The sequence below is a fragment of the Myxine glutinosa genome, chromosome 1 (genome assembly GCF_964187855.1).
Source record: "Myxine glutinosa chromosome 1, kmMyxGlut1.1, whole genome shotgun sequence".
Lineage (NCBI taxonomy): Eukaryota > Metazoa > Chordata > Myxini > Myxiniformes > Myxinidae > Myxine > Myxine glutinosa.
In genome coordinates this window covers 264382395-264399701 of record NC_136261.1, presented here as the reverse complement: position 1 = coordinate 264399701, position 17307 = coordinate 264382395, and the positions used below count along the sequence as shown (strand labels likewise).

Genomic DNA, 17307 nt, shown 5'->3' with positions numbered 1-17307 from the left:
GGGTTCAAGACAGAACTTTGAATGGGACAATGGGCTTTGTGCATCAGACCATTGCCTCACAGAAATGTGAATCTCCAACCCAGTTTAAGATTCATGGCAGACTCAAGCTGGTTTTCATCAAGGATTCTCCTGTACTTTGCACCATCCATTGTACCTTCTATCCTGACAAGTTTGCCAGTCCCTGCTGATTAAAATCAGCCCCATAACATGATGCTGCCACCACCCTGCTTGACAGTAGGGATGTTGTTGACATGGTGATGTGCAGTGTTGGGCTTGCGCCAGACGTAGAGCTTTAAATTTAGATCAAAAACTTCAATGTCTGTCTTGTCTGACCACAAAAAACTTTTTCCCACATGCTAGCAGTATCATTAAAGGGGAACCCAAATGCTCAGACCATCTCAATGCTAATCTATCCCTTGATACTCTACAATTAAAAGTCGAAATCTTTTTCATGATTAGCAGTGACGTCACCAAGTGAAAGCGACAGCCACTTCCGTATTTTCTAAGGATAACATCAAGGAACGATACATATATGTATATTTTTTGTATACAAGATCGGGGCTCGTGAAAGAGCTAACATTAATCACACAAAAAAATCAAACTGTCACATAAAACATATAATAAGGGGAGTGGTAGACAAGATGGGGAGAGAGGGGGAAGGACACAAACACAACATTTGAGAGCAGGGACATCGAGCGATCTGTGGGAGGGAGAGGGCTTGGGGGGGAGGGCTTGGGGGGGAGGGGGAGAGGTATAAAACATATGGACACTGCAAGGACTTCCAGGAAAGAAGTTGGAATTTCAAAAAAAAGTGGATCTGGGGTGAATTAGCGGGGGTAGAAAAGATCAAGGTTTTGGATGGGGGAAGATAAGAGATGGTGGTGAACAGCTGTTTTAAAGACCTGAGGAGGCTCTCTGAGAATGGCCAGACAGATGTCCACTTTAACAAGCACATGATCAGAAGAACCGATTGGAGCAGAAGAAGAGCAGCAGACATTTGCAGGGAAGTTTGTCATAACCAAGTCTAGAAGAGAAGATACTCCATTGACTGAGATCCGGGTCGGGAAATTGACAGATTGTGTCAGTCCCAATGAGTCGCAGAAGTCCTTTGCTGAGGTGCCATGACTGGTGAGAGGGTACCCACACCCAGCCAGCTGGCATTATGACAGTTGAAGTCGCCACATATGAGGAAGAGAGAGTTGGGATGAGTGGATAGAAGTTGGTCCATGTTGTCAGACAGCGAAATGTAAATGGAGTCATCACTGTTTGGATGACGGTACAGAACACATGTGAACAAAAGGTGGGAGCGGAGAGGAAGCCGTAGCCAGAGGTATTCTTGGGGGTGAGGTGGAGAGAGGGCAGTGCAAGGAGAGTGAGGAAGAGAGTTTTTGATAAAGATAGCAACCCCACCACCAGGACGAGGCTCAGGTCTATCATACCGGAGGAAGGAGTAACCAGGAAGAGATATTCAGGAATCAGAGACATGTTGAAGGAGGAAAGTTTTTGTTAAGCAGATCAAGTCTGGATTGTCAGAAGCAACCTGTATGGAGAGATCAGTCAGGTTTGAGCGAAGGCCCCGGATGTTTGAGGTCCATACCGTTAATGAAGAGGAAGGGGGAGCATCGGCTGCAGGACAGAGGGGGGGGGGGGGGGTAGGGTCAGATGAAGGATGAGAGGGCGAGGTAGAGAGAGCAGTTGATTGTGTGTCGGAGATTACACAAGAGTTACAAGAAAGGGAAGGATGAGGAGGATGAAAGGTTTGATGGTGATGGGATGAGGCACAGTGAGGGGTTGTTTGAGGGGGGCAGAGGAAAGTAGAAGGTTGGGGGAGGTGGAGGTATGAGGCGAATTTAACTGAACTCAAACGGCGAATACGGCGAAACGGGAGGAGATTTAACTCAAACGGCGAATAATTTTCGAATATCTGCAATTATGCCTGGTCGATGCGTCGTTGGTGGTTGTAGTAATACAATCCGAGATGGTTTCATGCTCCACCAATGGCCGAAATATCCAATTGATGCCAGAAATTGGACAAGGTTTGTACAAAGTGTGCATCGGGCCTAAAAAATGTTTGATTTTGTGTTCGGAATATTTTCGGGAGAACTGTTATGAAACAACAGAGATGGCTACATCTTGTGGTTATCTGCTACGACTGAGAGAGGATGCCACATATTTACTTATGTAAATTAGATATTTATTGTCTTCATGTTCAATTCTTTTGTAAAAATTTCTGGAAAAAAAAGCCACTTTGACATAATGGGATGTTATGTGTGGTTAAGTGAAAAAACTCTCGAATTAATCCATTTTAAATTCAAGCTATAACACAACAAATATGAAAAAGTGAAGGGGTGTGAATACTTTCTGAAGGCACTGGATATCAATGAAATGTGACGTGGTTGGAGGCCTTTGTTCCGTCATGTCTGCGGCGCAACAGCAAAACCAGTTTACATACTCGTATTTCCATCAAGCTAACGACTTAAAGTCATTGGGGGGATTTCGGGAGGAATGGAGATGAGAAAAGTGTGGCAGGCTCAGGGACATCACCAGCATGTTAAAAATAAAAAGGATTTTTTAACTTCGTTTTTTTGTTGTTGTTTTTTATACACGTATGTGTGTGTAGGAGGGTTGGGGGGGAGTGGGGCAGTGGGGGAGGGCGTGGTGGTTGTGTGTATGGAAATAAAAGTAATGAAACAATTGATGATTAAATTGAAATACAATTGAAAGAAGAACCACATAATTGATATACAAATGCACTATATAACCTCAACTGGATTTGCTTTAAAAAATAACGCAAAAATTATAACCTTTGTGGGGATCATTACAGCGATGAATGCAGGCTTTCATGTTGTGAAACCGGTTGCGGTTTCCACCACAACCACCATATACAAAGCCTTCACAGAGACCAGAAGACAAGTTGTAGAAGTAGTGCTGGAGTGAAGCACGACAGAATCCAGTCTCCGCTTTGTGCCGGCACACCTTGGGAACCCCTGGAAAGCAGCAAAAACATCAGGTACATGTATATATCACAAAATGGTTTGCTCTTCCTACTTCCTGTAATATGGACGGTGGTTTCATGGACTGAGGGCTGCTTCTGGGAAAATTGTAACTTTCCCATGCTATTTAAATCCCAAGTAACTTATTTGAAAAATCCTGAACTATGAAGGCATTTGATCATTGAAAAATGTTTTATGTGTCTTGATGAGAAGATACGTCCTCTCAAGCAACCACTCGTACCACACACAAGATGGGTTTGAAACAAAAAGGACAGCCGCAAAAAACGTATTATTATAAATGGCTCGTTGGTTGAACCTTTCACCAATTTTCCTGTTTTTGCAGGGGATTGAACGCTCTGGTTTCGATCACTTCAGTTAGCAGCAGTCTTCGTGTTGGTGTGGTTTAATTAATTATTTTTTAAATCATAAAGGCAGATATTCACATATAAGCGGTGTTACAAAGTAGGATAACCCCTGCTCTAGCGGGGAAAAATGGCCTTAAAACGATCATTCATTCATTCATTCAAGCAGTGCTACAAAGTCTAGATTGAATAAAAGTAACTCAGTGGAAGGTCTTGAACTGAGATTGCAAATACTGATGATGTTTCTTTATTTTTTTTAAGTGGAAAGTACAGGAGCAAGGTCGGACTCATAGTTTATGGGTTGAACAATATTGTGCTTAATTGAGAGATCTTAATTGTGTGCAAATGGGCTGAATTTGTGCTGCGACATAATGGTTTTTTTTCCTATCGTTGAAAAGCAACAACAGCAACCAATATCAATTTTCTCTCATCGAAAGTATATTGTTCATTCAATTAATCCTTTTTCCTTGGTCGTGTAAAGACGATGCAAAAACAAATATTTCCAACAAATGACAAATACAAATCTATAACTATAAGAGAGATGTGTTAGGGTTAGGGTTAGGGTTAGGGTTGTTAGGGTTAGGGTTAGGGTTAGGGTTAGGGTTAGGGTTAGGGTTGTTAGGGTTAGGGTTAGGGTTAGGGTTAGGGTTAGGGTTGTTAGGGTTAGGGTTAGGGTTAGGGTTAGGGTTAGGGTAGGGTTAGGGTTGTTAGGGTTGTTAGGGTTGTGAGTGTGCGTGTGGATGTGTGTCACCATTTTTCTCAGAGATGGCTGAATTGATCTTGGTCAAACTTTCCGAGGTTCATCAGTAGGTGCCGGGGAGTATTTCAAGCAAAAAATATTATCTTGAAATTTTTGAAAAACATCGTTAAATTTTTTGGGGATTTTTTAAAACCGCTTTGTAATGCCTAAGCCTTTGTAGCTATGTGAAAGGTAATAGTAAATGATCCCGGACACCATTCCTTAGTAGGTGTAGGGAAATGTTTTAGGTCCCTACACAATATAGGAATAAAATTATCAAAATTTTATTTCTTCAAAATGCCAAACAGGATTAGAACAGCAATAGGCAACACCGAGTACCCCAGCTAGTGATATATTATCTAACTAGCATAGGTACCCGGAATTGCTGATCAACGCAAGGTCTCGTTGCAGACAGGAATATTAGGAGAGGGGAAAGGGGTAGAGTACGGGGGAGAGAGAGGAGGGTTAGAGAGGAGAGGGGAGGGCCGCAATGGCTTGGTTTCATAACAACGTTGCATTGTGAGAGCTTCGTTTCATTACAATGAATGGGCCGTTGTGGGAGAGCTTCATTTCATTACAACGTGCCGCTGTGGTTTTGAACCGAGTTATTTTTCTGATAAGCATTTAATTGTTGTAAGCTGAATAACCACAACTTTAAGGTAATAAGGAGAGTGGGACATAAGGAAGGGGAGGGGAGAAGTGGGGGAGGAAGAGAACAGGGAAGTAGTGAGTAGGGTGCAGGTAGGGATGAGTGCTTCGAGGGTGGGGGAGAGGAGTCGAGTGTGGAGGGAGAAGGGTGGGCAGGGAGGAGGGGAGGAACGAGTGGAGAAGGAGAGGTGTGTGTGCGAGCATGCACACAAGGTTAGGATAACAGGCTCGGGTAGTAGATCCAGCAGGTCAGCCAGGGCAGATTGATGACCTTAGAGTCCAAAATTATTCAAGATGGTGCTGGCTCTGCCAGGTGGGCAGCAGTTCGAAAGCGAGGACAGGCTATGTAGTTTGCATGTGTGATCAATGGGGGGAGGATGGGGGGGAGAGAAGGGTTGAGGTGGTGGAGATGATGCAGAGAAGGAGGTTGGAAGTGTTGTGTGTGCAGGAGATCAGAAGGAAAAGAGACAGGGTGAGGAGGTTGGTAGGAGGATATAAGCTGTTGTAGGCAGGTGGGGATGGAAGGAGTAATGGTGTGGGAATATTAGTATTGGAATAGATGAGCAAGCAGGTGGTCAGAGTGGAAAGATGGGAAGGGCAGAGAGTTAAGGCATGGGTGGTGATACAGAGGCAAATGGTGTGTGTTATGTCAGTTTTTGGGCCACAAATGGAAAGGACTGTGGTTGAGAGGGAGAAAAAGTAGGAGGTTTGGAAAAGGATCGAGAAGATCAAGGATAGAGGGAGGCAGCCGGATGCAGGGTTGCTGCCCTTGGATGGGCAGAAGAAGAAAGTAGCAAGGAGAGCTGTGGATAAGGCAAGGACTGATATGGAAGAGGAAGTGTACAACAAGTTGGAAGAGGATGGTGGGTGAAAGATGTACTATTAATTGGTGTGGGACGTCTATTTCAAAGAGCTGTTGAACTGGGAAAGAAGAAACCGCGAGCTGGAGCTCCCGAGTTGTGTGGAGAGGAAAGTGAAGTTGGTGGAAATCACAGAAGTGGAAGTGCAGAGGGCATTGAAGACTATGAAAAAGGGAAGAGTGCCAGGCATTGATGAGGTGTGTGCAGGGATGATAATTGCAGTGGGAGAAGTCAGAATCGGTTCGACGAAGAGGCTGTTGAATGTATGTATGAGAGATGGTTCAATTCTGAAGGATTGGAGGTCGCTGTTAATTGTGCCGATTTGGAAGGGGAAGGGGGATGTTCAAGACCCGGGGAAATACAGCGGCATTACACATCTTTGTCATGTCATGAAGGTGTTAGAGAGGATTCTGGATGGGAGGATATGGAAGAGTGTGGAGTCGGAGATCTGTGAAGAGCAGCAGGGGTTTAGAAAGGGTAGGGGAATGACAAATGGGATGTTCGCATTGAGACACCTGGTGGACAACAGGTTGCAAATGCAAGGTGAAATGGCGTTGGGATTTGTGGACCTGGAGCAGGCCTACAACACTGTCCTGAGAGAGATGGTGATGGTGACACTGAGATGGATGGGAGTACCTTAAGCAGAAGTTAGGTTGGTGGAAGGGATGTACAAGGGAATGAAGGGAACAGTTTTGGTTGGTCCTGGGATGTCGGAGGAGTTCAGTGTGAACATCTGTTTGAGGCAGGGAAGAGCTCTCAGTTTACCATGGTGATGGAGCAAGTAAACAGGAAGGTAAACATAAAAGTTATTCTTTGGAGGATATTGTATGCGGACAATCTGGTTGTTGTGGAGAGTGGGCGGGAAATTCAGCAAGTACTGGGGGAGTGGAAGAAGGCATTTGAGAAACATAGGCTGAAAATGAGGATGAAGAAGATGGACTGATGTGGGTTGGGCAGCAGGGAAAATAAATGAATATCAGGTTGGAGGGGAAGGAGATCAGACAAGGAAATAGGTGGGTGGAACAGTGACTGGGGATGGTAAATCAGAGGCAGAGATGCAGAGGATTCAGGTGGGTGTGAATGCATGGAGGAAGGTGGAGGGAGTAGTGGCAGACAGAAATATTTCAAGGAGATTGAAAGAAAAGGTTCTGATGTCTTGTATAACTCCGGCTTACATTTAGGGTCTGGAGATAGTGGCACTGACAGAGACAAGAACAGAGGCTGTAGGTTTGCGAGAACAACTGTTTCAGGAGGATTGCGGGAGTGAAGAGGGTGGATAGAAAGAGAACAGATTAACTCAGGGAGGAGATTGGTGTGCAGATGAGCTTGACGGGGAGATTGGTGAAATGCCGGCTGAGATGGGCTGGACACTTGGTGCGGATAGGGGAAGAGAGAATGGCAAATAGAGCGGATAGGTTGAAGGAACAAGGTAGTAGGAAAAGAGGTAGACTGCGGTTGAGATGGGAGGATTGTGTGGATAGGGATATCAGTTAGGTGGGGGGTTGGGAACGTGGGTGGAGAGTGGACAGAGTTGACTGAGGACAGAGGGGGATCGAGGAGTATTGTGGCCAAGGCAGGGCAGAAGCTTGGTACCGTTGGACCTCACCCCTTATAAGGGGAAGGAGGAAAAGAAGAGAAAGTCAACACGTTTCACCAAGGAAAGACTAAAAATGTTTGGTTACGATGATATGGTCAACATTACAAGTGGACAGTCAGGCATATGATTTTTTTTACAATTTCTCAAATCTTTTTGGGGGGGGGGGAGGGGAAAGGGGGGGAGAGTAACTGGAAGGAGAAAGGCAACATTAGTACGAGAGTTCTTTACTCAGCCGAGTACCCCAGCTAGTGTTATATCCAATGGTTACTCTTTTGAGGGTCATGAAGTTTTATCTTTTGGTGAGAATGAAAACAGCTATGACATGTGTGAGTGGATTATGAAGTCAGCACCTGAACACTTCTTTTGTTTCCTTTTGACCATCGGTCCTTTTCATATCTATAAACTATTGATATGAGTTCTCTTTCAAGGAACTTCAATGCAGGAGGAAGCCATTAAGACCTTTCCTCAGCTCAATGGAATACTGCTCTCCCCTCTGGGCTGGTGCTCCTGCCTCACACCTAGCTCGTCTTCACGCTGTTGAAACCAAAGCATTCAGAATCATTGGAATCTCCCACGATGAAGCTAACTCCAAGGGCCTCTCACTCACTCACCGCAGGCAGGTTGGTGGTCTTTCCGTCTTCTACCGACTCCTCTCTGGCCTTGCCCCCCCAGCTCTCTCTGGGCTCTGTCCCGCAAATATTCCTACAGGTCGCACAAGATCTGCCTGCAACCCTCTTATGGTCAAACTGCCAAAATCAAGACTCTCTGCTCACCTTCACTCCTTCATTTCTCTTTTCTCCCGCCTCTGGAACAAACTCCCTCACTCTCTTCAATCCCACTCCACCCTCCAGGTCTTTAAAACAGCTGTTCACCACCATCTCTTTCTTCCCCCATCCAAAACCTTGATCTTTTCTACCCCTGCTAATTTCACCCCAATTCCACTTTTTTGAAATACCAACTTCTGTCCTGGAAGTCCTTGGTGTCCTTGTGTTTTATACTTCTCCCTCCCCCCCCCCCTTCCCACGCCTCCTCCCCCCAAGCCCTCTCCCTTCCACACATCTCCCTGCTCTCAAATGTTGTGTTTGTGTGCTTCCCCTTCTCTCCCCATCTTGTTTTCCGCTCCCTCTTGTTATATATTTTGTTTGTCTGGTTGATTTGTTTGTGAAGTAAATGTTAGCTCTTTCACGAGCCTCGATTCAGTATACATAAAAAAGAAAAAAAAGAAGAAGCCTGCACAATGGTTGCCAACCTATGGTTGTTTGTTCGTGCTCTATCCTTTTAAATGTTGAGTGTCAAGCAAGGAAGCAGCACTTACCATTTTTAAAGTATTTGGTATGACTCGGTCAAGCTTTGAACCACCGACTTCCCAGACTCAGCAGATACTCTAACCATTATGCCACTGAATATGATAAACTTTTATTTATGGTAGTATGCACAATTCCTATTTTGGTATTCATGATCCTATTTTGCCCGATTAAAAAGCAGAAAGTCGAAAACATGAAGCGGAAGAGAAGGAGCCAGAAAGCTGACCAAGATGGAGCAGCTGGGGAAATGTAGCACAATGAGAAAACGGAACAAAGTCCAATCATGTACAGACCCACTTCCTACATACACTGCCTTATACCCAAGTGGTATAGTACAATAGAAGAGGAGATGAAAATAGCCAAAGAGGACATAAATCATGTTTTGAGCATACACTGGTGGTACTAATAGAGAAGCCACAATTTTCTTGTGTAATGATTGGATTGTTGGTTTAAAAAGAGAACTGAATTTGATTATTAGACACATCCGCCTTCTTGCATTTAAAGTGCAGTCTTCTCTCGTACTGATAAAAGAAAATAAACAAACAACAGACTGTCTGTTACAAATAATGTGGTCCTCTACTATTCTATTTAATACATATGCAATACGACAATCTTTAACACAAGGAATTCCTCGGCCATGTTTCGTCCATAAGTAATTCCGTGCCCATTATCCTACTTTCTCTCACACTCCTCTGCACTAATTCCTCTCCTAGCATCTTTCCTTCTCTTCCTTTCCTAACTTTCAATTTACCCAATTCATCTCTGCTACCCCCTACCCCCTCCACAACACACAGTGCATATGTAAGAAATATATCCCTTTTGCACAATATAACTTTATTTAAAAAAAAAATCGTTTTATAGTGGACTATGGTTAAGATGAACATTCCTTTCAACAAATAGTAAGCATTGTTTTACTATTATGCTAGATATTTGTCTGAACTGGTAATACTCACTCCTTTTTGGAGCAAAATATTGTGTCAATACCCCCTCACTCAAGCAGGGATCAGTGGTTAACCACTTACAGTATTCCACACATTCAGGTGAAAATTTCAAGTTGTTTTCCTACTTTCACATGTGGATGGGGGAGCGGTATTTGGCAGCCATGTCCTGATGCTAGGCACTTTGAGCATGCATGCAAAATCTTATGGAGATTGGCTAAGCCGTTTTTTATTTTGTAAGGTTCATACATACATACATACATACATACATACATACATACATACATACATACATACAGTCGTACATACATACATACATACATACATACATACAGTCGTACATACATACATACATACATACATACATACATACATACATACTATATATATATATATATATATATATATATATATATATATATATATATATATATATATATATAATATATATATATATATATATATATATATATATATATATATATATTGGATACAAGATCGAGGCTCGTGTAAGAGCTAACATCAATCCCAAAAAAAAAAACCGACACATAAAACATGAAAGATGGGGAGAGAGAGAGGAAGCACACAAGTACAACAGCAGAGAACAGGGACAACGGAAGATCCGTGGGAGGGAGGGGGCTTGGGGGGAGGAGGCATGGGAAGGCGGGGGAGGGGGAGTGGTGGGAAAGGTATCAAACACATGGACACTGCTAGAAAATTCCAGGAAAGAAAGAAGTCGGGATTTCAAAAAAAAGTGGATCTTGGGTGAATTAACGGGGGTAGAAGAGATCAAGGTTTTGGATGGGGGAAGATAAGAGATGGTGGTGAACAGCTGTTTTAAAGACCTGGAGGGAGGAGTGTGATTGAAGGGAGTGGGGGAGTTTGTTCCAGAGGCAGGAGAAAAGGGGAATGAAAGAGTGAAGGTGAGCAGAGAGCCTAGACTTTGGCAGTTTAACCATAAGAGGGTTACTGGCAGATCTTGTGCGACCTGCAGGAATATTTGGGGGACAGAGCACAGATAGAGCTGGAGGAGCTAGGCCGGAGAGGAGTCGGTAGCAGACAGAAAGACCACCAACCTGCCTGCGGTGAGTGAGTGAAAGGCCCTCGGAGTTTGCTTCATGTGGGAGATTCCAATGATTCTGAAAACGTACCGTACCCTCCGGCGGTGTACCAAATTTAGACGGCCGAGCAACTGTTGGCAACTGCCGGGGTAATGCTGATGCTGTTACGGCCGATCGTTATTCTGGGTGCGAGCAATGGCGGATCAATGGAGGAAGAGACATTCACGGACAGAGAGAAAAGGAAACGTTTAACGATTTGATGTATTACTCCCACCAAGGAGTAATGCATTCGATCGTGTCCGTCCGTCCGTCCGTGTGTGTGTGTGTGTGTGTGTGTGTGTGTGTGTGTGTGTGTGCGCGTGTGCATATGTGTTCGTATGTTCGTGTGTTCGTGTGTTTGTGAACAAGATATCTGGAAAAGTTCTGAACGGATTTGGATGAAAGGTGGTGGGATGATTGCCCTTGGGATAAGGAAGAATTGATTAGTTTTTGGTGAAGCTCAGGATATTATTCCGGATCCAGGAATTTTTTGGGGATTTTATTTTCTGTTTTACTGCATTAAAGCTTTTATTCTTATTCTTAAATGATGTTTTTCTCCTCTAATTCCGAGATATATCAAAATTAATTCTCTGACAGTTAGGGCCTACTTTCTTTTTCATTTATTGTTTTGGGGAGAGGGGATGTTAAACAAAACGTATTATTCCAACTTGACCCACGGCGGGAGTATGCGCTCTACTGAGTGGCGTTCTAGTATACAAATATTTACAGTGTAATTATTCAATAGGAAAGAAAAAGGACGAGATGCAGGAACTTAGCTTATCCTCTGCCTTATTGCGATTACAACAAATAAACACCACATGGGTCCAGCACACATTCAGGGGGGAAGGGAGGGGAAAACGAACGTTCGAAACCTGTTAGCACAAAGGCCACGATGCTCCAGATGCCTCTCCCCGCGAAACCTTTTGCCCTGAGCTCACCAATGAACACCAGCTGGCAAATGGCAGTCCCTAACATGAACAGGTAATGGCGATCCCAGCACGGACAGGCAGGTGAGAAGTGTCGGGAACCGTGCAGAGTGAGTGCCAGGGATACGTACAGAGTGAATGTATCGGGAAACGTGCAGAGTGAGTGCTGGGGATATGTGCAGAGTGAGTGCATCGGGAACCGTGCAGAGCGAGTGTGTCGGGAACTGTGCAGAGCGAGTGTGTCGGGAACTGTGCAGAGCGAGTGTGTCGGGAATCGTGCAGAGCGAGTGTGTCGGGAACTGTGCAGAGCGAGTGCCAGGAAACCGTGCAGAGCGAGTGCGTCGGGACACGTGGAGTAAGCACATCATGATTTCATGCAAGGTAAAGTGATTGTCGTGCACTCGTGCAAGAAGAGGGAATCCAGCAGTCAGCAGAGAACAATGAATACGTGCAGATCGAGCAAAGTCCAAAGCGAAGAGGATAATGCAGGCACGTGCTAGGTGAAACCGGAAAAAAGAGAGCAAAAACACGTGTGCCAGCCGCCAGGCCTTTGGTCAGGGCCCTGGCAAGGGGTGGGCTGCTGTTTGAGGCTGTCTGGGCTCCCGATTGGTGGAGTCCATCACTCCGCCCTCTCAATCTCCCCTGAAATTCCTCAGGCCCTGATTGGTGGATATCCCAATGGTCTTTGGTCTGTCTTCTGTCCTACAAGACCCTGAATCAACAACTGCGGATGCAATACTGGTGCATCTGCCTGGTTAATTATCCCTAATAAGGGCTAATTATCCCTGCGTTTCCCTCCCCAATGCATAAAGACGTACTAACCCGAAATAAGGGGAAGGGGCTCGAAGTACTGGGGGAGTGCAATGATCTGCTATGAAATAACTATTCTAAGGGACCTGTATGGTGGTTGGCATTACATTTTAGTTGTTTCACAAAACCGCAACACTATCCCCTTTCCTCTCCCGACTCGGCCCGAGTCGTTCACACATGTGAAACACAAGCTGTGTTGGGCCATTTACCATTACCTTTAAAACGAACAAAACAAAACAAAACATTAAACATTGTGTGGCAGGTGTTTATCCACTAAATACTCGTATATATGTACAGCATCCAATCACCCCCAAGCAAAAGCCCCCATGTAATATAAATGTGACACACACACAATATAAATGCGACTCACTGCGAATATGGCGACATGCCATGCGGCATGATTTTAGGCTCTCAAAGTTATTCTTATTTCCCTCACAACCGCCAAACTCAAACTCGCGGCAGCGCTGAGTGTAGCGATCGTAGTAGTAGCGAGGAATGGTTCCCCGACAGGGGCCCTCGTCCATGTCCATGGTGCAAACTTGTGTAAGATGTGGTTCTGGGTAAACCTCTACATGAAAACAAAGTCACAAGTTGTTAAAAAGTGCATAGGTTTGCTTTTTCACGTTCACAAAAGTTTGCAAAAGTCCAGTGTAAATATTCAGTGAATCCGAGCCCCATTCTTGCTGTATCCCTCCATGAGGCTTCAAAGGAATTATAGTTTGCCGGGGGGGGGGGGGGGGGGCGAAGATTACAGATGGTGACAAATTAGATGAATGGTGATGAAAATCATGGCAAGGAAGTAAACCTGTGGCTCACAAAAAACGTTGTTCCATGCATGTTTCTAATGCAAAACTTTCTAGAAATAAGGCGATCTGGTACATGGTGGTCCATTACCAATGTAAAACAATGCATATCGCAACAGTACATTTTGAACTCTACTTTTTAATTCACAAACACCTGTAGAAAGTTAGCATATATGCGAGTAGGAAGGAAAGAAAAAGCAGACAAAAAAATTGCAATGCTTAACATGCGTTGAAAAACAACCCCCAAAAATTAAAAGTTTATAAAAATTTTAATTGACGACTCAGAAAAACTATCCATCATTAGGTCTTGGCAATTATTTGAGTAGCAAAACAATGCATTATTCATGAATCACCAAAGGGTGAGGCAAAAGGGGGCAATCTGCTAATAAAATTGCGATGTACGCATGATTTTATCATTACATATTGCACCCACTAACTTTGAGATTTAACACATTGTCCAGCAGATTGTGTGCATCATTCTCAGCCAGGTTGCCTGTTAATCGTTCTTTGACAGGTTGCCTGTTCATCGTTCTTTGCCAGGTTGCCTGTTCATCGTTCTTTGCCAGGTTGCCCGTTTATCGTTCTTTGCCAGGTTGCCTGCTCATTGCTCTCATGAGGTAATATGCCCATCGTTTTCCACCAGGTCATGCATGAATTGTTCCCCACCAGGTCACATGCCCATCATTTTCCATTTTCCTCCTTGAAAATCCAGGTTTCTCCTTGAAAGGCATAATGGACGTGCAGGATCTACAGAAGATGCAATGAGTGATATGCCCCAGTCTGGGTCTTCTAGCAAGCCGGAAATTTTGGATGCAGAAGTGTCATGATGTTAGGGTTCTGCATTCAAAATGATGGGGTGGTATTGTTGAAACCTTTCACACAACTTGATCGATATCCATGGCAAACTGATGACAGATAAATGCGTTAAGGAGATATTACAGCAACATATGTTGCCTACCCTCAAAAACATGGTTTCGGAATCATCTTTATGCACGATAATGCTCCTGCTCATAGGGCCATTCGAACAAGGACACCATGGCTTGCCATCTTGCCAGACTTAAATCCTATTGAACGACTCTGGGATATCATGAATCATTGCATGTGAACTTTGCGAAGACAACACACAGAGAGTCAATGAGTTGGGAGAGGAGCTGTTTCCGGCATGGAATGCCATTCCCCAGGCTCAGATTCGAGTGTTCATACGGTCAATGTGATGACTGACGGTGCAATGCAGTGATTGCTTCTAGAAGTGTGCATACCTGGTATTGAGATTGGTACTTCCATATTAGATCCCTTCATGGAAACATTCACCAGAATGCAGCATTATGTGATTAGGTAGGTCTCAATGAAATGGACAAGTAATCATTCAGCATTTATCTGTGAGAGGTTTGCACCTCAGCTGTGTCCCATGTTAAACTAGAAAGGCTCTCGGCGGAGCGCAAACCTCGGCCAGGCTGAATATTTTAAATTTTGTATCCCACTGATAGATTGGATCTGCATCCGGACCTGAACCAAAATCGAATCGGCTTGTTCTTGACACTGACCGAACTCATCCACCTAACTTTGTCACTAGCTGTCCACAACTTTTTGAAATGTCATGCGATATATACATGTTTTGGCACTATCACTCAATGGTGATGAATCACTTAAAAAAAAAAAAAATTGTCTCATCCGGATCCCAATCTTCACTCAAAATGAATAAATTCTTCCTTGTGACATGTGACACCCAAGCTGTCCACCAAGTTTCGTCTGAATCCATCCACAACTTTTTTAAATGTCATGTGATATATACATGTTTTGGCACTATCACTCAATGGTGATGAATCACTTTAAAAAATTTAAAAAATTGTCTAATCCGGATCCCGATCTTCACTCAAAATGAATAAATTCTTCCTTGTGACATGTGACACCCAAGCTGTCCACCAAGTTTCGTCTGAATCCATCCACAACTTTCTGAAATGGCATGCGATATATACATGTTTTGGCACTATCACTCAATGGTGATGAATCACTTAAAAAAAAAAAAATTGTCTAATCCGGATCCCGATCTTCACTCAAAATGAATAAATTCTTCCTTGTGACATGTGACACCCAAGCTGTCCACCAAGTTTCGTCTGAATCCATCCACAACTTTCTGAAATGGCATGCGATATATACATGTTTTGGCACTATCACTCAATGGTGATGAATCACTTAAAAAAATTAAAAATTGTCTAATCCGGATCCCGATCTTCACTCAAAATGAATAAATTCTTCCTTGTGTCATGTGACACCCAAGCTGTCCACCAAGTTTCGTCTGAATCCATCCACAACTTTCTGAAATGGCATGCGATATATACATGTTTTGGCACTATCACTCAATGGTGATGAATCACTTTAAAAAAAAAAATTGTCTAATCCGGATCCCGATCTTCACTCAAAATGAATAAATTCTTCCTTGTGACACCCAAGCTGTCCACCAAGTTTCGTCTGAATCCATCCACAACTTTCTGAAATGGCATGCGATATATACATGTTTTGGCACTATCACTCAATGGTGATGAATCACTTTTTAAAAAAAAATTGTCTAATCCGGATCCCGATCTTCACTCAAAATGAATAAATTCTTCCTTGTGACATGTGACACCCAAGCTGTCCACCAAGTTTCGTCTGAATCCATCCACAACTTTCTGAAATGGCATGCGATATATACATGTTTTGGCACTATCACTCAATGGTGATGAATCACTTTTTAAAAAAAAATTGTCTAATCCGGATCCCGATCTTCACTCAAAATGAATAAATTCTTCCTTGTGACATGTGACACCCAAGCTGTCCACCAAGTTTCGTCTGAATCCATCCACAACTTTCTGAAATGTCATGCGATATATACATGTTTTGGCACTATCACTCAATGGTGATGAATCACTTAAAAAAATTAAAAATTGTCTAATCCGGATCAAAATGAATAAATTCTTCCTTGTGACACCAAAGCTGTCCACCAAGTTTCGTCTGAATCCATCCACAACTTTTTGAGATATCCTGTTCACAGACAAACAAGCAGACAGACAAACAAGAAGGCATTAGGTGGTAGCCTGACAGGTATATGACAAAAATCGAGAAAACCTTTGACCTTGACCTTTAACAAAAATAGTCAAATAACATTGACAGCCTCACTTTTTTCCTTCGGAATCCTCTGGTAAAGCTTGACAAAGATAGCTGAAAGTGTTCGAGAGTTATTTCGCTCACTAATACAAACAAACAAACAAGATAGACCGACATATGATAACAGACAAGGGTGAAAACATAACCTCTATTCACCTTCGGTGGCAGAGGTAATAAATCGCATCACCAACAATCACGTGTTCAGTTTTTATGGTGGAGATATTTCAAACAAATGTTGTATCGTCCATAAGAGCTGGCTTGTCGAGGAGTGAAAGATACATGTGTTTCTTCATTGACTGGTGTGGTTTGAACTCCTATAGCTGCTCACTCTCATCAACCTGCACTCGGCAAGTTAAAATAAGGATGTACGTACTTTGTAGATGACTTGGCTTCTTAACACATGGCGTGAGACGATAGTCCAGAATGACACTGCCATACCATATAGTGCGTGCACGCCATTCGTTTTAAACAAACTTATAAAGTTTACTTATTACCCTCCCGGCGAAAGGTTTTCTTACTTGTATTTCGAGTTGCTTACCGAACTGAAGAGATAGCAGAGATTCCCATGCGAGCGATAACACGAGACACAGAGCGGGTAGTGCACGCAGACAGCCCATTGCACCGGTCCTTGAATGACACCGCTTTGTGCGAAACTGATTTAAAACAAACTCCGTCCACAACACAGCGGCCGGAAACGCGTCATCAGCCCAGGAACGTTCCCAAAATCCACTCTGCCCACGGCCGCGTGACGATTGATTTCACTTTTTGGTTTGCAAGTTGAAACCCTGTGATGGATGGAAGTGCGTTGTTTATTTTGGAGGTAACTTCAACAGGTCTCCTAACTTACACACAATAAAATAAGGTGGGGGCTAGATGTCCTTGTTGGGAAAGTTGGGGGCAAGAACAACTCCCTACGACCTCCCACTGAATATGTACATCCTCTTCGATTCCGATTGTTCGGTATACTGAACATTTTCATGTGTGATTTCCATTACGCTGTCAGACAAAGAACCCTCCTGTGCGGGCGTCCAAGAGAGTGAACATATCACTAGAAACGAGGTTATACGGAGAGGATGGGGTGGG

General features: G+C 43.6%; 1 protein-coding gene across 1 annotated transcript in view; it reads right to left on the bottom strand.

The window, feature by feature from the left end:
- LOC137418744 (tissue factor pathway inhibitor 2) overlaps positions 1 to 17078 on the bottom strand; it is a 33363-nt gene extending 16285 nt beyond the window's left edge. The window contains exons 1-3 of the mRNA XM_078786539.1: positions 16763 to 17078; positions 12648 to 12845; positions 2805 to 2987 (exon numbers count right to left, since the gene is read on the bottom strand). Of these exons, the coding sequence (XP_078642665.1) occupies positions 2805 to 2987; positions 12648 to 12845; positions 16763 to 16841 (460 nt within the window). The 5' untranslated portion in view covers positions 16842 to 17078. The remainder of the gene's footprint in view (positions 1 to 2804; positions 2988 to 12647; positions 12846 to 16762) is intronic.
- Between the last annotated feature and the right edge of the window lie 229 nt (positions 17079 to 17307).